This window comes from Eriocheir sinensis, chromosome 67, assembly GCF_024679095.1.
Source record: "Eriocheir sinensis breed Jianghai 21 chromosome 67, ASM2467909v1, whole genome shotgun sequence".
Lineage (NCBI taxonomy): Eukaryota > Metazoa > Arthropoda > Malacostraca > Decapoda > Varunidae > Eriocheir > Eriocheir sinensis.
The window spans coordinates 3,372,403-3,399,328 of record NC_066575.1 but is presented as its reverse complement, the minus strand read 5'-3'; the positions used below and the strand labels follow the sequence as shown (position 1 = coordinate 3,399,328).

The 26,926-nt window shown below is 39.9% G+C and overlaps 2 protein-coding genes across 6 annotated transcripts; both read left to right on the top strand.

The window, feature by feature from the left end:
- Nucleotides 1-278: 278 nt before the first annotated feature.
- LOC126987954 (midnolin homolog) lies at nt 279-6,095 on the top strand. 5 transcript variants are annotated; one of them, XM_050845607.1, is made up of 4 exons: nt 279-365; nt 3,491-3,707; nt 5,511-5,597; nt 5,909-6,095. In XM_050845607.1, the coding sequence occupies exons 2-4, from the start codon at nt 3,510-3,512 to the stop codon at nt 6,092-6,094; spliced, it is 471 nt and encodes a 156-aa protein (XP_050701564.1). In that variant the 5' UTR covers nt 279-365; nt 3,491-3,509; the 3' UTR covers nt 6,095. The 5 variants fall into 5 exon arrangements, with proteins under 5 accessions (XP_050701564.1, XP_050701563.1, XP_050701562.1 ...); XM_050845606.1 differs by having other exon boundaries at nt 298-476; nt 3,494-3,707; XM_050845605.1 differs by having other exon boundaries at nt 298-476.
- A 210-nt stretch (nt 6,096-6,305) lies between these two features.
- On the top strand, nt 6,306-25,946 carry LOC126987953 (RNA helicase Mov10l1-like). Its single transcript, XM_050845604.1, has 16 exons — nt 6,306-6,939; nt 8,021-8,187; nt 11,928-12,071; nt 12,220-12,341; nt 15,466-16,072; nt 16,203-16,379; nt 17,157-17,607; nt 18,070-18,268; nt 18,616-18,724; nt 18,965-19,173; nt 19,373-19,514; nt 20,554-20,703; nt 20,845-20,976; nt 21,602-21,682; nt 22,950-23,084; nt 25,690-25,946. Exons 1-16 carry the CDS (start codon nt 6,321-6,323, stop codon nt 25,882-25,884), a joined length of 3,639 nt encoding a protein of 1,212 aa, XP_050701561.1. The 5' UTR covers nt 6,306-6,320; the 3' UTR covers nt 25,885-25,946.
- Nucleotides 25,947-26,926: the final 980 nt, after the last annotated feature.

The following is a 26,926-nucleotide window of genomic DNA, read 5'->3' as shown; positions in this document are numbered from 1 at the left end:
TACAAGAGGCCATTAGGAGACTACAAGAGGCCATTAGGAGACTACAAGAGGCCATTAGGAGACTACAAGAGGCCAAAAGGAGACTACAAGAGGCCAAAAGGAGACTACAAGAGGCCATTAGGAGACTACAAGAGGCCATTAGGAGACAATAAGAGGCCATTAGGAGACTACAAGAGGCCATTGGGAGACTACAAGAGGCTACAAGGAGACTACAAGAGGCCACAAGGAGACTACAAGAAGCGAAGTTAGTTAAAATAAAGGAACCGTTCGCCGAGGAAGATGAACCAAGTCAACGGCGGCCATGGCTGCAAGAAGAGGAAGAAGAGGTAATACGAAAAGGGAAGTGCTCGAGTTCACACAAGAAGGTAAATAGTAATAAATAAACAGTAATGCAGCTGAAAAGAAAGCTGTGTGGATAAGGAGAAGAGAGGACCAGCGAAGCGATACAGGTCAAGAGGAGTAGAGAAGAGGAGGAGGTGAGACCAAGGGGTCCTAAGTTGGGAGTGATTGACTGATTGATTGACGTGGTGTTCATTTTTCCTCTTGAAGTGAACGTGACAGCCGCCCATAGACAAGGCTGCATCGTTACTTAGTGAAGGGGAAGGGTGCCAGGGAGCCGCTGTGGATCCTCGCTGTTTTTTTTTTTTTTTTTTTTTTTTTTTGAAGAGGGGGTAATTTTTATTTCACCAACTTGACTGGTGGTCGACACGGTTTTTGCTGATAAACCACAACGTGCTCCTCAACTTTTCTCATTACAGCTTCTGTTGCAAATTATATACTATATATTTGTATGGTAAAGATTGGTTTTAGTACTGTGCCAGTATTTCATTACCTACCTTATGAAACAGCAGTAGCTCTTCGTATACGTATCTTTTCTACAAATGTTCAGCAATCATGGAAACGCTATCAAAATCCAATTCAAGGACTATTTATTGTTGAAAATAGGGGATAATATTTACGAAAGCGTAGCCTCCTTTGGCAGCGGCCGTGGCGACGGTACCACCGCCACAGCCTCAAAATAGCTTGCAGAGGGTTTAGGGTGGGGGAACATATTTAAACTACTCCAACCGAACTTTACGACCTGCTAATGGGGGGGCTTCGAACCCCCCCTAACCAGAGGGGCTGCGCCCCTCCCCCCCTGGACCCCCCCCCCCTTCCACATGCATATGCCACTTATTTCTGCGAGGAGGTATTTCTCGGAATATTATCCCCTATTTTCAACAATAAATAGTCCTTGAATTGGATTGTGAAAGCGTTTCTATGATTATTGAACGTTTGTAGAAAAGATATATGAAGAGCTAGTGATGTTTCATAAGGTAGGTAATGAAATACTGACATGGTACTAAAACCAATCTTAACCTATTTTTTCATCCATTAAACTATAAAAGGAGTCTATGGGGGCAATGCCCCCCATAGGAGATGAGGGTTTAGAGGGGGAGTGAAGCCCCTCCTGTTAAGGGTTAGTTTTAATTACTCTTGATACTTGATTGGGGGTTTATTGATGGAAGGGTAGCTCACTAATTTTGAGACACTGACTGTTTATTTCTAGACAAAATACGATGCTTTGTATTATGAAGATGGTATTTTTTTCCAGATATCTACATGATTGACTTTTCAATGCCTGTTGTGCACCAGCCACCGCCCTCCTCCCTCCCATTACCACGGGCCCATGTAGTGGACCCACCTCCACCACTGTCCTGTCCTGTCCCACGCTATGTATTTCCACAGCCCCACACCCCACGCCAAATAAATTTAAACTAACCTAACCTAAAGCAACTTACCTAATGGGGTGGCTTCGCCCCCCACAATCTCTAACGGTGGGGGCTTCGCCTCTCTTGACCCCCCTTCTATTTTCCAAAAGTCATTTGTTACTGCAGCACTGCATTCAGGGACAAAAAATCCATATTGTAGGTATTAACTTCACAAGAGGTGGCTACCCTCTCATCAATATTAACCCTTAATTGTAACATGTTTCATCATGCATGGTGGCAGTGTGCTGTGGTGGTGACTGGTGAGAACTGGCCACTCGAAGTGAAGTTGGTGAAAGATTAGATTTTTTTTTTTTTTCCATTATTTTTCTATTTTACCTTTTTTTTTTTATGGAACACTTGCTACTCTTTTTTTGGACCCTTACTTTTCTTTTTAATAAGTGTGACATGCAGCAACAGACAGTGCTGCCAGTGCTTAACCTAACCGTAAAGAGGGGGTGCTGGAGAGCCGCTTTGGACACTTGGTATTTAGCTCACAGTAAAGATTTTCTTTATCCACCCTTCGTATTTTTGGACTAAACTATTTTTTTCTGATAGGTTTTGATCTGTTTTGTATTATTCTGATAATTCTAATTCTTCTTCTTTCTCAGAAATCCCTATTTTTTAACCCCCCTCCCCCCCACATCCATAACTAGTCTTTTCCAAGAAAAATCATATGACCAGAATAATTTAATATGCATCAAAATCTTTCAGAATACAAGTTTAGTCTTTGTAAATAATTTAAAAGACACACAGGTGATATTTTCAATGCAGGCCAGTCACACTTTGCCACCGTCGCCTTGTTCCTGTGTTGCATACCTCCCCTGCCCAACACTGCATCCAAAATAAATTTCAACTAATCAGACCTAATAAGGAAGGGCTATACCCCCCTTTGGATGCATGAACCTGCCAACTTTGGAACAGAGGAGAGAAAGGGGAGACTTGATAATGTTGTTTAAGTTTATGAATGGTATGGTTAAGGTAGATAGAGAGGACTTGATGGAGAGGGAGCAAAGGAGAGGATTGAGGGGACACAAAAAGAAGCTGAGAAAGGGAACATGCTTGAGAGACAAAAAGAAGTACAGCTTTCTTCATAGAAGTGTGGATTTGTGGAACAGTTTGGAGGAAGTGGTGGAGGCAAAAAGTGTCCACCAAATGAAAGAAAGATTGGATAAAAGTAGACAAAGAGGCAGGACTATCCAAGCCAAGCTCAGACACTACAAATAGGTAAATACACTCGACCCTCAATTTGTGTGTGTCCGCCTTTATGGGGAAAACTGAAAACCGTCGACATCTTGCGCTTGGCCACCCATCAAGAACTCTATGATAGATTTTTTCCCATATGCTCTGTTGTCAGATCACATTTAGCACCACTACAGTTTCCACCTTGTAGTTTTCTGTACCTTTATTATTTTGTTTCTCTTGTTAATGAGTTTGCTGTTCTGTTAACCCGGTAGCAGCAACGGACCAAATTTGTGGCTTTACCGTGTAGCAGCGACGAGCCAAATTTGTGCCATGATTTAAACCCCCAAAATAGATGATACATAATCTGATCACAAATGCGTTGATATATATTATGAAATGGTTTGTGTGAGGGGTGATTTTTTCTCATTTTTCTCGCTTGGAGGGACCATTAAGAAACATGATCCCCGTTGCTACTGGGTTAAATATGATCAAGTATTAAAGATGATATTGAGTGCTCATATGAAAGCAATTAATGATTCTTTCTTGTGACATCTCAGGAGAAGACTGTGGAATATCATGGCAAGTGGAAATAGCAGTGGTTTAGGATCTTCAATATTCCGAGGAACATTGCATGGAAACAGCAGCAACTTAGGCGGCAACAACAGCAGCAATACAAGCAGTAATAGTAATAGCAGCAGCCATCATCAGCATCACCATCACCACCACCATCATCACCATCACACAACTAGCCACCATTTGCCTCAAACTGGGGTGGTAAGTAGGTCTGACAAACAATACATATATGTGCTCTGAGCTTCTGGTACAGTGGTGCACTGGGTTTTATGCTTCCAATCATTTTCACAAGACAGCACACAAAAGTTGAGGCATTGATTCTTTGGGAAAAAAGGAAATTGGTTGCAGTCTGATCTGAAAATTCACCCAAGTACTATTTCATCAATATCTACAACTAACTGAAAAACCCTGAAATTATAGTAATAAACATTCCCTACACAGTACGTATATGGATTCAGGAACATTTAACACCTGGGTATATTCCAGTTCCTTTCTCTGTACTTCTTTTGTTCAATTATTGCAGATTTTAGTTCCCTCTTAGCCCTGCATTTTATTTTTGGGGCAGCCAGGGTGGTGCGCTGGTGCAAATGTGATGCCCACCTGCAGAACCAGACCCAGGGTAAACTTTCTAAGACCTTAAATAGAATTTCTCTCAGAATAATTGCAAATATGCACCTAGGAGCATCAAGAAGGTCAGGAATGCTAAAGAAGCCTTACTACCATGGGGGGGATTAAGAACTAAAGACTAAGGTTACTGAACTACAGGAGTAAGAAACAGGAACATATGGATTTGTTTTCAGACAACCTTGGAAGCAATTACTGTTTTTTCAATACAATTACTGCCTGATTTTTTATGTGTGTTCAGGTTTACACACTTTTTTGATGAACCAGCTGAGTATGAAACTTGGTGCACCACTGTAATCAGATAGGAGAGGATTATCTGACTAATAAATAAATATAGATAATATTTTCACGCAAAAAGAAAAGTCAAATGCTATTGAGAGGCCACTCTTTACTTTTCTCTTTTCTAGGAGCAGCAATTAGCGGGATTTTTTTACTACACTTTCTTTTTGTTGCCCTTGAGTTGCTTCCTTTACTGTAAAAAAAAGAAGTCATGTATGAGTGAAGGTAATTGGAAAAGATGAGAACGGCCAAGAATAGTGAGCATGGTAGCAAAATATATAAAATTCAAATATGAATTCTAGAAATGAGACTATTGGAAGGTTATGCACTGGAATGTAGGTTTTATATGGTGATAAATCTTTATGTACAGTTGTAGTAAATATCTGCTGAAGAAATTACAACTTTCCATGAACAGAGCTGCAAGGCTAATAAAGGGTCTGCCCCCATGTGAGAGAATAACACCTGCACTTATAGACTTGCATTGGCTACCCATTAAGGCACGAATAGTCTACAAAATACGTTTCCTGACTCATAAAGCAACGCAACATGGTAAACCTTGATATATGAGAAATTTACTACAGGATTTTCATTTGGACACTGCCTTGTCCCTGAGACATAGTGCAGAACAGTATAGACTATGAGCCCTGAGTCAACCTGGAACTGGGTTTCAGAGCATTTGAGAAGAATGAGTTACCCGGGGATGTTAAGAATAGTGGGAGTCTGGCAATCTTCAAGAAAACACTGAAGACTCACTTATTCACTAAATCCTATGACTTTACAAACATGAGGATTGAGGACAACTTTCGGTGCTATTATTACTGTTATAATGTTGGCGGCCCTGTGGAGCGCTGCTATGGCGGCGGACCGGGGCCTGAAACCTCATCAATGGTAAACGGTAGTTACAAAAGCAATGGTAACAATTTGAATGGTTTGTTATTTTAGTAAGTAGCTCAGCCAAAGATCAGCCTCAGTTTTTGCATGAAGTGATGTGGATGATTGTATCCACCTCAGATTTAGACCCCATGACATTGGATGACAGGATTTTTATAATATATAGTGATCCTGTAAGACTGAAACCACTCACTCCCACCTCACCCCCAGCAGCCTGCCGCCCCACCACCACAGCCTGCGATTGGACCCATGTCAATAAGTTCTGAGGAGAGTCCAAGAGGAAGGGGCACTCCCAGGGTAGGATGAAGCAGCAGCAAAATTCCCACTGATTGAGTGAAATACAAATGAATCATTTTGTTGTCAGGATGTTGTTAGTTCCATTTTTTGGTTTATTTCTTAGTTATTTGGCTTCTAGCTGGCCATGCATTGTATGTAAGGAAAAAATTTATGTTGCAGTGATTGGGCAATATTTAATACATATTTCTGATAAAAAAAGAATTACCAAGAAGCTTTAAGTAGTAGTTTTTTTTTTTTTTTTTTTTTTTTTATTATTGTTTTTTTTTATGGTTCTATGCCACTAATAGTTATTCTTGTTTTGTTTTTTGTAGAGTCCTGACCACATGTCAACTGTAATGGCCAAGCTGTGGTTTGACCATAATGTTGAATACTCCCTCTCCTCACTGAAGAAGGAAGAGCATGAAAAGCGTACTCGAGATCTTCGCAAGCAGCTTGAATACATCAGTGACACCAACTGGAAGTATTCCCCTGTGGAGAAGTACATTGGCCAACAGTGATTTGTGTCTGTGAATCAGTGCTTGGTAGCTCAAAAAATATATATGATTGCTTGGAAATCAGTCTCTTGTTAATATTGAACCAGACTGATAGCTTTAATAAATAGTAAACAGAAAATTGTATTTATTTATGTTGCAAGTGTAATTAAAACTCCATTGCTAGAAAAAAAAGTTAAAGAACAAAATATTTTCTGCATCCAGGTGACACGTGAATTAAAAAAAAATCATCATGATCACACTGGTACAGAAAGCCATGAAGTATGCTGTTGGGGGCAGCACGAGTGACTCCTACCAAGAGACAGTGAGCTCCAGGCCAAAGCTTGAGGAATTTGTGTCTACATCTAATTCTGTGCCAGAGACCAAAGAGTTTCAAGGACTGGTGACATCTATAGACAGCTCATGCATTGTTATTGACCAAGATGTGTATTGTGAACCATCCATGCTTCCATCAGACAAGAGGGTGTCCGTGGGTGTAAAGGTGAAGGGCTCAGCCCAGAGAGCAGGCAGGCATGAGATGTGGCGAGCTGAGAAAATAGAGCTAGTGCAGGAAGAGTGGGAAGCTGGCTGTAAAGGGAAAGACAAAGTTGCTCGGAATGGTGAAGCTATTGCGTCCAAAGATTTGGCTGAGGGAATTCCAGGGATTTTTAAAAGTGATGTATTGTCGTCCATGTCACCAAGATCTAGCCATCCAGGACACCTAACCAAGAACAGTGAAGACATACCAAAGTCGGGAGGGCCAACAACTATAATTGGAAAAGTAACCGGCACATTTGGTGATACTGTAACCTTGAATGACAGCGTTTACTTTGACATCACAAATGCAAGCTGCAACATGGCTTTGGTGAAAGGCAAGCATAGTATCTTATTTATTAATGTAGTGCTTATTTTTAGTCTTATAATCTTGTCTTCAGAATTAGATGAGGAGTAGAAATGGTGATGGGACAACATAAGTGCAGCATCAGTTTCTTTGTTGCTACCATATTTATAGCAAGCATACACACACACACACACACACACACACACACACACACACACACACACACGCACGCAAATATTAACATAAATCACAAGGTTATTCTCAAAATGACTGCAACTGTGACAGGACGAGACTGGGCTGGGCCAGGGTGATGTTATTGCTACTACTGTAATAACAAATATTTTTCAATAAATGTCCCAAGGTGATGCTATTCTTTGAAGATGAAGCCAAAGCCATCAACATGCAAATGCCATGATATATCACTGTTCCTTGCCTGATCCTGGTGGCTCAGTGGACTCAGGCGGGCACTAATATTTACATTCCTCCAACCTTGGAGAGAAATGTGATGAGACGAACTGCATGCTGGTTTGTTGGTGGTACAAGATGTAAATGATTTCACTATTAATCAATGTACGGTATGTGTAGTGCTGACTTGCCTGATGGGCGAGCCTCCCTTAACTCCCTCTGCCAGGGGGTACCTCTTTGGGCGACTGGTATAGGAGTGGCTCTCCCGTTATGCTGGTCGCGGGTTCGACCCCCGGTGCCGGCAAACCTTTCCTTGTCTGGATTAATTTCTCGTGTGTTTTGTTACATGCGGGGGTTGTGTGGAAGTATAGTAAAACATTCTGGCATTTCATATGGTGCTCTTAGTCCAATTTGTATATGATGGGGATTGCCTTTACTTTGTGGTATGAAAATATCAGTAATTACTTTCATCTATCAATGAAGTAAAAAGAAAAAAAGGCTGATACTAAAGGTGCTACTCAGCTGCATCAGCATCATGATTTTCACCGCCTGGGGATTTAACTTACATTTGTACATCTAGAAAGGGATCATGCATGCCTTTAAAAAGCATAATTTGATGTTTCCTGTAGTTTGTTTTATGTTTTATTTTTCAAATACTTAAATGTTATCATTTTATATAATTTTCTTTTGTTTTCTTCTTTGGCCAGGGGACTGGATTGTATGTGAGTTAGATGGTAGCTCTTCAGTAGATGGTGATGATGCCAGTCAGATGAATGGGAGGATCTGGGTATCTTCTGTCAGACCCTTGAGAAAGAAGAGAGTGAGAGGAGAGGTGACTCATTCTTACCAGTCACATTTCATCATCAATGAGGAGGTGAGTAAGTATAGGTGGGAGAGAAATGGGTCACATTTTCAAACTAAGCCAATTAAGTAAAGGTAAAGTTGGGGAACTCTTCTGCCGTGGCCATCCCCTGGTGGGAGCTCCCAGGAGCAGGCGTCAAAGATGAAGGAATGAATAAAGTTGGGAGCACACACTAGCTGCATGTGGCTGCAGTACTCATCTGTGCACCATTGAGCCTGTGGTGGGTTAGAACCCTTTAACCCAGGACACAGGGCAGTGCAACACCTGTGTTACCACATTTTGCCTTCCCCAGGTTTCCCCAAGTACCCACTTATCAACCATTCCAAAAGGAAGGATGAACAGCTGGATGGGCTGTGCTCCGACTCCCCAGGCCGGGATTCAAATTCAGGCCTGCACCAGGCCCAAATAGCTGCAGCCAATTGGTAGTGAAATGGCCCATTTATTTTCAAGTTGAAAAACTTTATTTTTTTACTTGAACCCACCAACTTTGATGTTGCAACTTCAGAGTATAATTTATAACATGGGCAGCTAGGTTTTCCTGTCCTGTAAAGAGTCAAGTTTGGTGATGAAACACTGGCAGTTGGTTTCCTCCTCAATGGACTTACCGCCCAGCCATACTTTTTCTGCAGAGGAGGCAGTGAAGGGCAAGAATACAGATGGAAAAAAGTGCAGAAGCAATGCTTGCCAAAGGCAAACAGAAAATTTAAGATCCTCTTGACTCTTTTGTAGGAGCAGTGAGTAGCGGGCTTTTTTTTTTTTTTTCATTATTGTATTCCTTTTTTTTTTGCCCTTGAACTGTTCCTCTACTGTAAAAAAAAAAAGAAGAGAGAGAGAGAGAGAGAGAGAGAGAGAGAGAGAGAGAGAGAGAGAGAGAGAGAGAGAGAGAGAGAGAGAGAGAGAGAGAGAGAGAGAGAGAGAGAGAGAGAGAGAGAGAGAGAGAGAGAGAGAGAGAGAGAGAGAGATTAAAGAATGGTTGGAGAGGTGTCTTGATATCTCTTAAAAGCATTTAGTAGGAAGGAGGAAATACATATGAAGAAGACTCTTCCATCTTCTGACTTCTTCTGACATGGATAAAATAATGAAGATGATAGTTAACTTGCAGAAGGGATTTGGACAGCATAAGGGAGAACCAGAGTAGAATGTCATGTGTTGCGAAACCATGGGAGTGGATGTCTGGTGTACAGTTTAAAAGTTGATTTGTGGTGCTGAATCTGAAAATTAAAATTTAAATGGGCAGGTATTGCATGTCAAAATAATGATAAAGGGTAGGTATTTTGAAATGATGAAACAGGAAAATGTCAAACAACGAACAGTCAAATAACAGGGGTTGCCTAAGAGCAGAGTTGCAAATCCCAAGTCCCTCTCTTGGTTAGCATAGGCTGTGAACATCTGACAAAACTGATGTAAATACTCCACAAAGACTGACAGTTCTAGGGTATAGCCAATTGTTGACTTATTGGACATAAGTCTTGTATGATTGTCAGTGAGACTAATAACTGACTTAATTTATATAAAGAATGGATTTAGCAAATATTTTGTATGGTATGCTGAGCAACTGGGCTGTCTTTAGATGAAAATTAGTCAATGAATTATAAGAGTAATTATTCTACCATTCAGTTGCTCATTTTTACTGAGGCAGCATAGCTATTCCCACAGCAAAGGGTTTTGATGTGTGCTGATTTGACATTACTTTCAAAATTATGGAAAATTACATCCCTCAATCAAACACTCGGAGGGACCAAAGACATGTCTTTTCTGAATTAATTTGGCTTGAGAGGTTTAATAAATACCCCATAAAGTTTCTTGCATATTTTTGGAGCAAGTCTTTATTGGCATTCACAAGAACTTGGGAGCTTTGACAAATAACCCCATGGAGTGTGCCATTGTGCAGATATCTATTGCCATTCATTTGGCTCTTGGCAGTTGTCATAGATATTCACACTCATATGTTGTATTTTTACTACTTATTTGTATGTCAAAGAAAAGACCATAGCTTTCATGAAGCAGAAAGTTGGCTCATCCTATGATTAAGTCAGAAAGTGTAAGGGATGAAAGAGTGAAGATGCTGGTTAACTCTTGCATAAGGGGTTTGGACAGTATAGGGATGAGCTAGAGTAGAAAGTCGAGTGCAGCGGGGCCACGGGAGGGGGGGAGGCATGCAGTTAGCAAGTTCAGAAGAGCAGTCACCATGAAAATATTGATAGAAGATAGAAAGAGAGGCAACATGGCGGCAGAACTTAAGAGGTAGAAGACTATCAGTAAGAGGAGGAGAGCTGATGAGACAAAGAGCCTTAGACTCCACTCTGTCCAAGAGAGCTGTGTGAGTGGAGCCCCCCACACGTGAGATGCATACTCCATACGAGGGCGGACAAGGCCCCTGTATATGGATAGCAGCTGTGCGGAGGAGAAGAACTGGCGAAGACGATACAGAACACCCAACCTCGAGGAAGCTGATTTAGCGAGAGAAGAGATATGAAGTTTCCAATTAAGATTTTGGGTTAAAGATAGACTGAGAATGTTTATTGTTGAAGAAGGTGACAGCTGAGTGTTGTTGAAGAATAGGGGATAGGTGTTTGAAAGATTGTGTCGAGTTGATAGGTGGAGAATTTGGGTTTTTGAGGCATTGAAGGACACAAGGTTCCTTTTACCCCGATCGGAAATGATAGCAAGGTCTGAGGTTAAGCGTTCTGCAGCCTCCAGTCTGGAATCTTGTAATTCCTGTTGAGAGGGTCTTCTGTTGAAAGAAGTTGAATAATTCAGAGTGGAGTCATTAGCGTGAGGGGATAGGACAGTTTGTTATGGAGGAGTCTTATTTAGCAAGGTTTTACTGTACCTTTGAAAATTCCTTGTTTTTTGTCTATACCGTGAATTATAATCCAGAAAGCCTCTCTCAAATCTAAAAAATAAAATGGTAGTGTTAGGCAGAAAGAGAAAATGGCAGTTTGTGAAATCATAGTTATAAATAATGGAAGATGTGAAAAATAAATGTTTATGCTTGCTTTCATGGCTAGCAGCATCGCTAAACCTTCATAAAGATTTTGTTTAATATTGATAAAATAAATGTGAATATCTTTGTGCATATTGTGTCATGTCTTTCTGTTCATAGTGTTAGTTAATTTTGAAGGCAGTCAGTTATGAAGAAGGTTTTATATGATGAAGAGGTTATTTTCAATGTGCCTCTCTTTTGCCAACTCCTCTATACTTCTTTTCATAGGAGCAGTGACTAGCAGGCTTTTTTATTGTTTTTATCTTTTTTTGTCCTTTTTTTAACTGCTTCATTTGCTGTAAAAATAAAGTTGAGGCACCTTTCTACTTTGCACCATGAGTCATGATTACCACTATAATATCACTATAATATAGAAAAAATCAATCATGCAGACTTATGCATTTGTCTAACTACTTCTTAACACCCACATCGCCTCCTTGGTTACCATCATCCGTGTGAGAGAAAACAGAACTGAGTCAAGATTTAATTAACTCTGAATTGATCATACATGTTTACTATGAACTCAATAGAATTTTCTCCTTAATTGCTGGACACAAACCTTTCTCCTTGTACACATGTGTGAGTATGTGTAGTGAGAGAATTTAATAAGTTTTGCAGTGGAGAATTAAATATTTTTATGTAAGTGAAGATACTGTGATTGAATTTTTACCCCACCCTCCAAAAAAATATAGTTCTGACTGTTCCATAATTTTTCTGTAACCTCAAAAATATTGAAAAAAATAATTCTCTTCACTCTGTCTCGTAGATTTTCTGCAGCAGAGCCACACCAGGAGGCAACTGTGCCAGAGCTGGGGATGCCATGACTGTGGAGGTGATTGAGAGTGAGCAGGGAAAGATGTGTTGGCGAGCTGTCAGCCTTGCCTCCCCCGCCACCCCTCCCTCCACACAGGTAGACTTTGCTTTGCCTGTTGCTTCATGCTGTCACCATTCAGTAGAGCAACCTTCTGTTTTTTGTTTATCTCTCAAGAGAATGACACTTCTGTTCTGCCATGTTCACAAACAAATGCAGTGTTCAAAATGAGTTAATTCAATTTCAGGAACCAGGACCTCACCAGGATGTGGCACATTTGGTTTCTGTGCCAAAGGTTGTTGTGGGAGACAACAGGATTAGAGAAATATTAGAGAATAAAGGGGACGTAACTGTGTCCCAGCCTGTCAGGTTCGTTGTCTGCTGTTTGTCCAAACTGAACTCAGTGATAAACAATTTCTCTCTCTCTCTCTCTCTCTCTCTCTCTCTCTCTCGCATGCGCGCGCGTGCGCGCTGCTTGTAAGAAAGCGTTATACATTGTGTATATTTATTTTCATAATAAGGGTCAATTTCATGGATTTTTAATTAACAAAACGAAAAAATGAGGAATAAGTGGATCAGCTGTTATAGTGTAGTGCACGAGAGCGCGGGGCAAGGGGGAGAGTGACAGCCAGGCCAGCCGCCATCCTGGTTGTGACCTTGAGGGAACTGACTTGGGGTCAGAGCATCAGCACACTGACAGCGTCGCAAAACAACGTTGTCAAGTGTTGTTGTATATATACAAAATCATTGATTTTATCCTAAAAACAAAACAATCTCAACACTATATGGCCTTATTGGATTATCCAATTATTTAATTGAATTCATTCAAAGGTAGTAAATAGCTGACATATGAGTGGAAGTGAGAGGTGTTGGGAGTGTGTGGCAAAGCTGCAGGGCGGGGCTGACCCGCACCGGCCGACACCCCACTGGACTATTTCAAATGGTAGTACTATAGCTGTGATATACAGGAAATAACCTCAAATAAGGTTTTTCAGTATTACAGGAAAAATCACAATGTAGGAAAAGTTTAACATAAATGATGAGGAGCAAGAGGACACAGATTATCTAGCACACAGTGTTCATGCTGTGGCCAAGAGGCACTATTTGCAGCATGTATGCCAAGTGTATTTTGATGTTCCACTAGTCTTGCACTGTATTTGACATCTGTGGAATAGCACCATCTTTCAAGGACATACCACACCATCACCAAGGTTAGGATCAGCAACAGCACATCTGTCAGCCTCAGTAAGGAACACTTCCTAGCCCACAGAACCAACAGACAAATGTTCAACAACAAGCTGTATTAGAAGCTAGAAGCAGCTGGCTTATATCAAGTTGTGATGTGTTTGTCGGGACATATTTATTCCATCATTTTTGGCATCAGATTTGGTTAGACTATGTTATCATCTCTCACTGCAGGAAGTTTATTGTTGCCAGACCCTTTGTCTTCTCTACTTGTTACAGAAAACACCAATGCCAGCTTTCAACATTTGCATCTTTGTAAATTGCTTTTTTTCTTTCTTTTTTGTTCCATCAAAGAAATCAGCTCAAGGGCAAAAATAAATAAGAGTGAGAAAAAAAAAGTGTGCTAATCACTGCCCCTCTAAAAGGTTTAGAAGGATGGCCAAAAGCCGACGGGCGTCTGACGGCGTCACCGTTAGTCCTCTTCTAAACCTCTTGGTCCTCTTCCATTCTCTTAATCCTCTTCTAAACCTCTTAAGAGAAAATGGAAGAGGAATTTAGAGGAGGATTGAGAGGTTTAGAAGAGGATTAATCCTCTTCCATTTCCTCAACCCTTTCCATACTATGACGCCGACGTCTGCGTCACGGATGGAAAGGGTTAAAGAGGTATGCCATTAATAGATTTGCAGTTGCATCTGAATATCTTGTGCAGGGTTTCTGGGGGGCTGTCAAGTTAGTTCTTTGTGGTTCCAGTCGACCCTCTAGTTGAATCCATCTCCATTGTTTTGGATTCAAGCTGTCATGCTGGCCCATCCATTCCTAAGCTTGGCAGTATGCTTCAGCACTGTGACAACCATCAGCTACTGATGTAGGTAGAGTTTACCTGTGTATTAGGAAGGTTCTTGCAGACGCCTTCCCACAAAACTGTCGATGACAAACTTTCCCCAACCTTTCCCAGGGATGCCCACTGTATAATCATGTTAGGGACTCCTCACCTGCCTAAAGTAGCCTTTTCTCAAGTACTGTTGAAGAGAACACATGGACCTGCTTTCTGCAGTGATAGTCTCTTTAGCTTTCAAAAAATAACTCCTTATCCAGTTCCAAACATATAAGCTGAGGTGTCATATCCTCCAATCACACTTGTAAATGGCAGCAAGGAGGGCAGGGGGACTGGAGGATGAAAGATACTGAATCCAGTCAGTGTCTTATATTTTAATATTTTTTGTCAGATTGCAAAGATTCTGCATCTGCATGATGATATTTTCTATGCCATTTCTGATCTGAGTACTTAGAAGGCTTATGGACCTATTGGAGCCTGAGACAGAGCTTATGTGCCCTGATGTTGCTGTGGGATGGAAGGGGTTAAACACAGTTAATCAAAAAAGAATGCAAAGATAGGGTGATACTTTTACAAAGGGATGGTTTTGGTCAGAATTTTTCCTGTGGGTATGGCATTCCCCACATCCCACTCAAGTGGAGCCTGGCTGTTGACGTGACAGTGGAGGATGCTGATGAATTTTGTGAATGCATCCTTTAAAACCAAATGAAGTTTTATTTTCACAGTACATGATAAAATGCATTTTGTGTATAATCTGGTTGAAATTTGATGGAATTTAAGTTTCAATATTTTTTTCAAGTCCTCCAGGACAGCAGTACAGCCTCCACAGTGTAGGTATTCTTGCCATGCTGATGCACACTGATGGCGTCAAGAGAAGGCCTCAAAGCCTGCTGTTTGTTTAAGTGTTTCAATCTATGGTCATTTATCTTGTGTTGCTACTTATGATGAAATGTAGAACTGTGGTGAAGGTTTTCATTTTTAGGTTACTCTTGCATCTATAAATAATTAAAAGTGACTAATGAACTGTACTGGATAGACTGAGCAAGGTATGTAGCACTGCAAAAATTATAATCACTATGATACAGTTGTTGTTGGGGTTGCTAATCAAAAACTCTGATTTCATTCTCAAATCAATTGTTATTTTCCAGTGAAATGCCAATTGGCTACTGAACCTTGGATATTTTTCTCTGACACTTAAAAAGATGATCGCTGAGCATGATTGGATTCAAGTTTAGTTCCTTCCATATTCACATTGCATGGAAGTAGCTTTCCTTCAACAATATTCAAATAAGATTTTAATAAAAGAATAAATTTATGTAGGTTTTAAATGCAAAAATATGTGGGGTGCATAAGGATTTGAAATATACAGAATAGGTTATCATAATAAGTTTGGAGACCATTGCATTAAGGATACCTGCTATTCAACCACATTAAATATAGGGAGGCTCTCAAGGAAGATTTCTTCCTTTCCAGTTTTCGTCCTGTTGTGCTGGGAGCTGCAGCTTTCACTAGTGTGATCATTAAGAACACCGGGCAGGCACCCAGAACCTTGAAGAGAGTGTACTTTGTATCTGCGTGTCAGGAAGGCCAGTTCAGTGTGACATCATGTTCATCTGGAGGAGTAGTGGATGGCAGTCCAAGGACAATGGATCCCGGAGCTGTGGTTGTGGTCAAATTGTGTTGTGCAGGAACACTTATTGGCTCATTCAGGCAGCTGTGCATATTTGAATTTGAAGACTTTCATATTGGAAGACATGTTGATGCTACTGTGGAGGATCCTCTCATGACCTCCTTGGCGCCAGTTACCTCATTCACCCGCCGGCCACTCAGTCACCCATTTAGCATGCCTGAGGTGAAAGATATCATTGTGGGGCAAAGGTCCTTTAAGCCTTCACCATTTATACCGGTGAAGTTGCCAGCAGTACATATTCCTGGAAAGCTGTGGACTGAGGTGACAAGAGGAGACCTTTCCAACGTAGCAAAAGTTCTCAGGGAGCCTCTTACTGCTGATACCTACAGAGAAAAGTTTTCTCTCTTACTTCACTTGGAAGAAATAATGATGATTCAACAAATGAGGCAGGTGAGGACCAGCACTTTTGCAAGCTTATTGTGGGTTACATATTCCTGAAAAAAAAACTTGTATTGTGCACATTTTATACAATAAGAAGCAATATATGTGTTTTGATTATTTATCATAACACTATCTTCAGTTTGACATGGCAAGGGCCAGTTTTACACCATGCCGGGAGTACTTGAGCCTGTCAGTGCCAGGGCTGGCGGAGAAGCGTCCCTCCCTGCTGATAGGAGACACAGTGATAGCCACAGACCTGTGCAACCCGAGGGAGGTGGAGTACGAGGGCTGCATTCATGAGGTGTTCGGTACACAGGTGAGCCAGACAGTAGTTGTGCTTGTTAGTGCAGCTTTCTTCAAGTCAATATTTTTTGTGTGTGTTTGTTTTACCTGCAATATTTTTTTTCTTTTCACCTCCATTCATTTATACCCGTCCATGCATTTTCTTAAACAAGCATCCTAAATTATTCCATTCCACTCGCACCAACTCCATGCACTACATTAACGTACTACAATAGTGAGTTGCCCCTTAAAAAGAATAGAAAAACATTCTGCTATTACCAGTGTATCATATTTCCCATTTGTGCATTTTTATAATCACCATCCACTTTTCTCATGTGTTAAACCCAACTTTAAGTCCCCTCAACAGTTCTCTCATTTTACCTTGCGCTCCATTCTGCCACTCTTGACACTTGGATGGGTCAGCCTCATGCAAGATTTCTGAGGAACACCAGACCCTAGTCTCTAGTAAGATTATAGGCTACAGACTAAAAGCCACAATCTTCAGTTAATTTTAGATTTGCAAATTTAACTCTACTGATAAAATGGAACATATTCCTTTGATGATTAGAAATGTGGTTTCCTGTGAAGGTGGGTAACTTGGGCTGACTCTTGAATTGGGGATGCTTTATAATATTTCTTTTCTCCTTTTACCAGTATCAGGCATATCTTGTCATCTTTAAGTATAGCATACCCTTACATTCTGGGTAATCCTCAAAATATGAGATACTAAGTTATCTAATCTCTGATTATGACATGCTAAGCTATCTAAAACATGTGAGTTACTCATAATCTGGTGTCTTCATCATTTCAGATCCTGTTGAAGTTCCACACCTCTTTTCACACTAGCTACCACGGAGAAGACTACAAAGTGAGATTCAACTTTAATCGAACTCCACTCCGCAGGTGCCACTTTGCCCTCGACTACACCATGAAACAGCTTGGGAGTGACATCCTCTTTCCCTCCAGATTGAGGCTTCAGCTACCACAGGTTTGCTACATTGACCCTGAGACACAGAGCCTAATCAAGAACTGGAGGAATTGCCCTTCAAGAAGTCACCAGTCATCTCTCGAGGCCAAGGACACTAACAAGTTGCCATTAGCGCCAGATGACAAAGATGGCTTAGTCCTGAAGAAATGTAAAAATGGAGTGGTTACGGGTGATACAAAAGAAGAACTGCCGGGCAAGGTCTTGGGGAGTGCTTCCAAAAGTAAAAGTTGCTATGTTATACCAGTACTGCCATTCAGTTCTGCAAGGAAGAAAAGTAAGTTGTATTTTTCCTAAATACAGTAAAGTCTTTCATTTGACAACCTCATTCATATGCTACCCCAATTCTCATGTGGCAACCAAATTCTCCCCTCAGAAAACACTCAGTCATAGTTGGTGACTATTCCTGAATTTGACATGTTTTCCCCTAGGAGACTTTTCAACTATTCTTGATGTATTTATCCCCTAAAAGTTAGTGTCTTCAAGTCACATGCTCCCTGCCTTACTTTATGTCTGTGAGACAAGGACACTAATTACTAGTGGCTTCAAAAGGCAAATAGACATCTTTCATAATAAGTGCCTTAGCAGGGTCATGAGGTATCAATCACTAAAAGGCCTGTGTCAAATAGGCGATCGCTCCATGTGATTGAAACGAGGTCCATTCTGTGAACGCCAACTTTGGGTTTATAGACATGTGACAATCATCTTCCTTTGATTGATTGATCATATATTCTTGCAGCTCAAGGTATGCAGAAGCTCCCAACCCTGAGCTGGTTTAACAAGACCCTTAATCAGGAGCAGAAGCTTGCAGTTCGTAGGATCTTAGAGGGAACCACTCGCCCTCTCCCATACATCATCTTTGGCCCACCTGGCACTGGCAAGACAGTGACCCTGGTTGAGGCTGTCCTTCAGATCCTGACTATGATAGGTCATAGCCGGTAAGTCTCACTTACTGAAAACATCTCCACAAATGAGTAATATCAAATATGAAAATGTTCTGATTTACTAGTAGGTTATGTTCCAGTGGACACTGATAATCATTACTAATATTGCCACTGACATTATACTTCCATTTAACAAGAGGGAGTGATGCTTCCTTGATGTCTATGATCATGACACATGGTTAATATTCTGCATGCTTGCTCCATACTTTGAGTATCTAGTAAAATTGTTTCCTTGTGCTGCCTTCATAGTCTTTTTTTCATTCATCAGGTTATCCTTTATGGCACCAACTTCTCTTTAGCATATTTTCTTCACTGTTTTCCACTCTACTCATCTATTTCAGATTGTTGATTGTAACTCCCTCCAATAGTGCCTCAGACCTTGTGGCAATGAGGCTGATGGACTCGGGCAAGCTGATGACGAGTGACATGGTACGCCTGATTGCTTACCAGGTGAGTCTGCTAAAGGCAGAGTGGTGCTTTTGTTTTTAAAAAAACAAGTTGAATTATGGCTTTCTTGATGTAAGGTGCCTCCTGATGTTCACACAATGGTTATGATTACAGCAATGTTTTAAATAAGCTAAAGAAAGTCAAATCTGTGCTCAGTGTACTGTATAGGGCAGCAAGCCTTGTTTTTGGCATTCCACCAAGAACCACATAGAGCTCCAAGCTGACATGCAAATTTCTGTTCAGAGAGTTAAGGAGAGCATCCCTGAGGCACTTCTTCCATATTGCTGTAATGGCAGTGAGCTGGGAGTGAGAACCCACCAAAGAATAATAGTGACCACTGCCACATGTGCTGGGGTGCTGTACATGGAGGGCCTCCATGAGGGGCACTTCAGCCACATACTGATGGATGAGGCTGGCCAGATGACTGAACCTGAATGTCTGGTGCCCCTTGGGTGAGCTTCTCTGGTGCCAGCTTGTCTGTAGTGCTGGAAAACCTTGAATTTGTTTTGTTCTGATAATTATAATTTGCTAGTGTTGATGCTTATACCATCAACTGTATATTTAATATTCACATAGAATGAACATCTGTAACCCTTGTGATATAGCAGGAAAATATGGCAGGACACCTCATGGTGCTGTTTGATCATCCAGGTTGCTGAGCAGAAAGACTGGGCAGATAGTGCTGGCTGGTGACCCTTTGCAGCTGGGCCCAGTCATACAGAGTAACATGGCCAAGCAGGGAGGGCTCCAGCAGTCCCTCTTGGAACGGCTGTGCCAAACAGTTCTCTACCAAGTAAGTTTGTTTTCGTCATCTAGAAGAGCTTAGTGGTAAATAGATGGTATCAGAATATGTGGCATTTCTAAAACTAATGCTATGCAGAGCTTTATTTTTTCACTGAAAGGTAGCATTTGTAGAACACAAACTAGTGTTGCGAAGAGGTTTATTTTCGTCTCATAAGTTTGCATTTATAGAATCCAAACCTTACCTGTCCATGGTCTCGTATTTATACTTGTTCAGGAACAGAGATGTATAAGCTAATATTTTACAGGTGTCAGTGTATCTTGCATTATGATTCCTAGGTCTTTTTCTTTACTTACTGTGTCGATGATTGTCCCTCCCATCCTATACATTCCATATGGTCTATTTTTACTTTTACCTGTTTTCATTGTGTGACATGTATTGTCAGGATGACAGTTTTTGTTGTCATCCAAAATATATTTCAAGTTGTCAAATGTTTTATGATGGACTGAGTAGGTAGCTTGACGCTTGTTGTCGCTCCTCCGCAGAGGGCAGAGTGAAGGTGGCGGGCAGCTTGTTGTGGTACAACAAAGAATTTAATGTAGTGTTTGTTTCTGTCACGAGGACTCACGTGTGTGACCTTTCAAAGGAAGTGTCCATATTTTCACTCATATTGCTTACTATTTATTAGAAATTTGTTAGGATATTCTTGAATGTGTTGTTAATGCATTAAAAAGGCCAAAGTTCACCCATGGATCATCTTTGAAGGGCAAAGACAGGTTTTGATTTGAGTACTGTGTGAAAATTTTTCGTGTTGGCTGAATTCAACTCGCATTTTTGGCATTATAGTTTGTAGATTTTTCATTTTTGGCTATTGCAAAACATAGCACAATTACTAACCTTTAATATGACACATAAATGAGCTCTCTATGATGAAAAGTAACTTAAGCATTAGACGAAAACATCTCTACGCAACTGGCTAAAATTCCCACCAGTGCAAGTTGTGAAAAAAGTGCCGTTTTCACAGACAGCCCTGATGAGAAAAGAGAAAGGGTTAATTTAAAATAAAAGAAAACATTGTCTCGTCCAACAGGCTCAGGAAAGGGAGGAGTCCATTGCTTGGGTCTATGAGCCCAGTTTAGTGACCCAGTTGGTGAAGAACTACCGCTCCCACCCTGACATACTGGCTGTCCCTTCCCGTCTATTCTACAAAAATACCCTTCAGGCCTGTGCTAATAATGAGGTAAGTTCCAACACTGATTTGTGTGCCACTTTTAGTAAGTTGTTGTGACCTGTCATCATTTACTATTACATTCATCACTAGACTTAAAAGCGTGATGTATCTGTGAGTCTTTTTCTCAGTAATTTTTTTTTCCTGAATTAGACACAAGAGCACTTGCTGTTATGGAAGGAGCTGCCAAATAAGTGCTGCCCAATTCTGTTCCATGGGGTTGTTGGGACTAATCTTCGGGAGGGAGACTCCCCTTCATGGTTCAATCCCGCTGAGGCCTTCCAGGTTAGGCAGTGAACTGTTTCCAGCACTCATTCCTTCAATGAAAATTAGCATTAACTTGTGGTATACAATTTGTTCTTTATTTATTTTACTATTCATTCTTTAATTTGACCTTTTTTATGCTTTTATGTGAGGTACCAAATTAACAGTAATCTGAGTGTGATCATTTCATGACCTCATTCTTGAAAAGGCCAAAGCATCAAAAATGTATCCAATGAGTTTTATTTATTTATTTATTTGTTTATTTTTATTTATTTTATTTATCTATTTTTTTCTGCCTATGGCACCAGTAGGCTTCCCTGGTGGGGCCTGATGGCTGGCCCACCCTGTATGGCTGCAGGCAAGTGTTTTATAGTAGCGCCATCTCGCTTGGCTCATGCTGTCCCCCAGAGCTCTTCTTTGATCCTCCTATTTAGAGTGAGTCAGTCCAGGTTGACAGGTGGTCATCAGGACAGCATGTGGGTTGTCTTAGGTCACTCGGCGGTGACTGATAAATTCCAGCTTGTAGTGGCTGGCGGGATATGGACCCGCATCCTCCTGGACACTGTGCCTGCACGCTAACCACTCAGCCACCGCCTGTAGATAATTATTGAAACACAAGGAGATTATAGTGTTCCTTTCATTACAGGTTGTGCGTTATACCAAGAGTCTGCTGCTACATGGAGTGAAAGAAAGAAACATTGGTCTGATAACCCCATACAGAAAACAGGCAAGTTTTCATCTGCAGTTTTAGAAAGTGCAGAATATAGTAGGATATGTTGTTTTTTAATTTAGCCTCTACAGTACTTTGCAGAAGATTATAGAGGATGGATATCACTGTATATCAATTAATTGCTCACTTCCCTCAGCTTGTAAATTGGATTTCAAATGTATAGAGCCACCACAATAGAATTATAAGGTGATGATTGTGACTTGGAAGCCTAGTCATAAATGTGAAAGGTTATGGCTATTTTCATCCCTTTATTAAGCTGGACTTCCCTCAGCAGTGGCTCAGTGCCTAGCTGTGATGCTGCTGACTGGCAGTTGGTGTGTGGGATGTTTGATGTTTGTGTCAGCCACCACCTCTATGCAGTCTCAGAAAATATATTTCTTTACTAAGCTTACCTAATAAACAAAATTGGCAGATTTTGTTTACATCATTGAATTATTAGATCAAATGTAACCAAGGTCCATTAGAAGCCTTTGGTTTAGTTATACCTTCAAGCAGCTTCTCCTTTGGGCCTCATGGGCAGTAATTGTTTTGTCACCACCTCTTCTTTTTGTCTTATGACGATATACACTTTACTAATATCTCACATACAGTCTGATCTCACTAATGACATGTAACAGGTGCCTAAAAACACTATAAAAAGGAAAACATTGTTTGCCTGACATTAAATTACATATAGAAAGGATACATTGGTACCACCACCCCAGGACTCTCATCCTTTCTTCCCATTCGAAGCCTTCCTGTCACTACTTTTCATCTGAAATAAAGATAGTTTTTGAATGTTTATCCATATTAGTAGTACAAAAGTCACTGTAAAAAAATGCACCACCACCTAATTCATAATATAGGTTGTGGGATTGTTGCAGAGAGACTGTAGTGACATTAAGACTGCCAAGTAGTAGAAGGTTTTGTGACATTGCCATGATGTCCCAAGATTCTCCAGCAAATCATGGTTACAAGTGTGCCACCCAATCACAAAGCAGCAGTCACTCAGTCCTGTTATTCATGAACTTCATCTCTTGGGCTGGTTGAGAAATAGGTAGCTGGGGAAGGTAAACTGTGTCCCCTTGTCCAGGGTGCTGGGTTCTTACTTCTGGCTCAGTTACCAAGGCTGAGATGAGTACCAATGCACCACTCAGCTTAGTGTGTCCCCCAACTTACTTTACCTTTATTTTCAACTCCATATAGCCTGAAGTGAGTGTGAGTGAGGGAAGTTGCATGATGATGATGATGATGTAGTCTCATTAATTTATTTTCAATATTTCAGATTGAAAAGATTTACAAGCTTCTCACTACTTTTGGTATTGAAGATGTGAAGGTGGGCTCTGTTGAAGAATTTCAGGGACAAGAACGAAATGTAATCCTCATTTCAACAGTGAGGTCTTCCGAAGTGTGGGCTGAGGTGAGTGTGATAACTGTCATGATAACTGTCATGTTTTTTTAAGTAGTTTTCATGAATGTCATGTAATCACAGTAAAAAATCTAGACTCCGCTTGTCCCAAAATTCCAGTGGTCAGAATTTTTGAAGACGGGATTAATAACTTGAAAAATCCAACATTCCAGTACTGGGAAGCAAGAAAATATGACCAGCAATGGCATGATGAATGCCACGCATTAATTCTGGAATGCAGATTTTCACAGAATAGTAGTGAACTTACAGTTGGAAAAGTAATAAATTTTCAACACAAATATTAAAAAAAAAATTCTAAATGTGTTCAAATTGATTAGTAAAAGATTTTTGTCATGTGCTGTGGCCAAAAGAGACCCATCCTCCCACCCAAAACAACCACAGGACCAAATGAAAAGTGCTGAGAAAATAAAGCACATTACATTGATTATGCAATAAACTAAAAGTTGTAAAACTTACAAAAATGATACATAATCATAGGATTAGCTGTGATAAGTTGTAGCTTGCTGAATCAACTCTTGAAATCATAATGTAAAAAAGATAGTTTCCCATTTAAGGTGGGTTTGTAAATTTATTACACATTTATTGTTTGATATTACAGGCAATCCTGGTTATGCAAGTGGGTTAGGTTCCTAAAATTCTCAAAGATAATGACTACAAAAAATAAGATATCCCACAAAGTAAAAGGGGGCTTACATTCCAAGCCCCTCTCCTACAAAAAAGTATACTTGATGTATATTATGAAATTTATAGTATTCAACAATAGTCCTGTGGCTGATGTTTCATCATATTCGTTCCCAAGGGTGGAGGAGCATAGGTTTGGATATGTTTACTCCACATTCAACTGGGGGCTTTGGTTTTTCACCCAGTCTTGATTCTGATGATCTGCAGACCAAGGGTTTTTAGGTGTGGGATGCTGAACGCACTCAGCCCTTCTAATAATTCCTACAATATTACATTGTTGTACACCTGTTGAAGCACATTTGGAAGGTATGGCAGATGAGCTTTCTAATACCATTACTGAAAGGCACAAACAGACATAACACTGCAGAATGGAATCATGCAGATTGGTAAACAGCATGGAGGGCCATAGCATGCATACTGTATGATGGCGTAATTCAAATTTTCCAGTTACATGTCCATATGTGTAACCAAATATTGTATGAATATATAGATTATTTGGGGCAAATAAAGTAAATATAGATGAGCAAATGTAAAATAAGGAGCAGTTGTATAACAAAGACTTCCTGTACTCCTTACATGCATTTGACAATCCCTGATTTGCCAATCTGAATAGTTGTTAAAGTTTTAAGTAGGAAAGGCTCCTGCCAATGCTGGCTTAAACCAGAAATGGTGAAATGTGGAGGCGTAGTTGTGGAGTGGATATTGTAGATATATAATCTAACAAGTGATCAGGGTGAAATGCCAGAGTATGGTGCAGTTGTTGGCAGAAAGTAAGAGGATACTGCAGAGGATTGTGGATGAATTTGACGCCGACAGGCGTTTGACGGCGTCACCGTTAGTCCTCTTCTAAACCTCGTAATCCTCTTCTAAACCTCTTAAGAGGAAATGGAAGAGGATTAAGAGGAATTTAGAGGAGGATTGCGAGGTTTAGAAGAGGATTAATCCTCTTCCATTTCCTCTTGACCCTTTCCATACTGTGACGTCGACGTCTGCGTCACGGATGGAAGGGTTAAGAGGTAAAAGTTGAAAGCAGATGTTGACAAGAATAAGGTTATGATATTTTTTAGTGCAAGTTTGTAAAACCATACAGAGTTAAAGCTGAATGCATGTCAGAGTGTAAGATCTGGTTTGGAGAAATGAGGATGGAGAATATAATTTAGTTTAATTAAATACCTAGGGAGAGTTGTATATAAACATGGAAGCATTGAGGTAGAGGTGAGGGAGAGAACAGTAAAGGGCAGGCAGGTAATAGGTGCTTTGGAAAGAGCTTTGAAATGAAGAAGTGAATACAGGGATAAAGAAAGGTATAAAAATATTACTATCCACCCAACTGTCAGATTCATCAGAGACGTGGATGTGGATTGTAGCACAGCAATCATGATCATTCACAATGGAAATAAGTATACGCAGTGGATGTGTTGTCTCAGGATGGGATGAAGAAAGTAATTAAAGTGCGCATGAGAAGTTTGGTATGGAAGTAACAGCAAAGGAAGTGGATTGTGGGGCGGTTGAATGAGTGAAGCTTTGTGCTCTGAAAAGCTTTTATCTCATGACGATAATGACTAAGGATGGCATTGTGAAGAGAGCATATGAGAACAGAATTGAGGGAGAGGATGTCTAGGGGAGACCACCAGTGAAGTGGCTCAATAGAGTGAATGAGAATTGGAAAGCAAGGGATTGAGTGTTGAGAGACAATGCCAGAACAGGGAAAGCTGGAGATGCTTCTGCCATGGCCACCCCATTACAGGAACAGGATGTCAATTGTCAAAGATAGATAAAAGAACAGGATACCAGAGATAGATAAAACTGGTGCCAGATTGCTTCTATCCTGATCAATAGACTTTTACTGTACAATTTATTTACATTATCTCAGTAACCATATCTTCATATTTCAAAGTTTTTATTTTTATTTCAGGTGGATGCAAAGTACAATCTTGGCTTCATGAAGTGCTGCAAAAGATTCAATGTGGCAGTCACCAGAGCACAGGGTCTGCTGGTGGTGGTGGGAAACCCCCTTTTGTTGAGTATGGATGATTCTTGGAAGGAACTGATAAAATTCTGCATTGAAAAACACTCCTACCGAGGCCCTGAACTTCAAGACCTCGGGTGAAGAGAGGGAATGTTATATTGGAAGAAATGTAACCATGTGCTGCATATATATATATATATATATATATATATATATATATATATATATATATATATATATATATATATATATATATATATATATATATATATATATATATATATATATATATATATATACACACACACACACACACACACACACACACACACACACACATTTATGAATGCAAAAGTTTTCACACATTGAGACACATCTGTGCAACACCTTTCTTAAGGGTGTAAGTTAATGAAAAATCTTTACGTCATCAATTTAAGATTTTTTTTTTTTTTTTTATATATATATATGATTTTGATTTTGTCAGTTGAATTCCCCTTCAAAGTTACAATGTGGAGGTGTAGAAAGAAAAACTGATTATGAAACAGATGTAGATGATTTAGTTATTTCAGTTGCTTTATCCATGATATATTACATTTTCATGTCTCTACAATAATTATTTATTGTTGCATTAATGGTGCTATTGTAATGGTAAGATGCCATATATATATATATATATATATATATATATATATATATATATATATATATATATATATATATATATAGATATATATATATATATATATATATATATATATATACATACATACATACATACATACACTTCTGAGAAGAAAGTTGAATTTTAATGTTTAATCATTATCAGCTTGTGTTGATGTATTCATTAAATTGATTTGACAATAAGGTTTCTCTACTCACTACATGTATACATTTCATGCATGTAATAGTAACTATGGACTCCGACTGTCATGCCCCCATCCTGTTTTGATAAGATTTTGTGATGCCGGATATTCTTCAGAGGAAGCTTTTCTCTTTTCATTTATCAAATATCATAATGTTTTATTTCACTCAGAAACTTCAACTCTTATTGGTTTCAAAACTGGTTTCTTTTTTCAATAAAAGTCTGTGGACATTCGTATTTTTTGCATTATATATGAATTCCTCAATGCTGAAAACAGGCAGGCATAATTACCCAGATTATTACACATTACATCAATGATTT

Excerpts from the sequence above, each read along its gene's own strand:
- LOC126987954 (XM_050845607.1), top strand. The coding sequence starts at position 3,510 with ATGGCAAGTGGAAATAGCAGTGGTTTAGGATCTTCAATATTCCGAGGA. Across the intron at positions 3,708-5,510 it reads ATTTGCCTCAAACTGGGGTG|CAGCCTGCCGCCCCACCACC; the intron begins GTAAGTAGGTCT and ends CCTCACCCCCAG. Across the intron at positions 5,598-5,908 it reads GAGGAAGGGGCACTCCCAGG|AGTCCTGACCACATGTCAAC; the intron begins GTAGGATGAAGC and ends TGTTTTTTGTAG.
- LOC126987953 (XM_050845604.1), top strand. The coding sequence starts at position 6,321 with ATGATCACACTGGTACAGAAAGCCATGAAGTATGCTGTTGGGGGCAGC. Across the intron at positions 6,940-8,020 it reads CAACATGGCTTTGGTGAAAG|GGGACTGGATTGTATGTGAG; the intron begins GCAAGCATAGTA and ends TTCTTTGGCCAG. Across the intron at positions 19,174-19,372 it reads GAATGTCTGGTGCCCCTTGG|GTTGCTGAGCAGAAAGACTG; the intron begins GTGAGCTTCTCT and ends TTGATCATCCAG.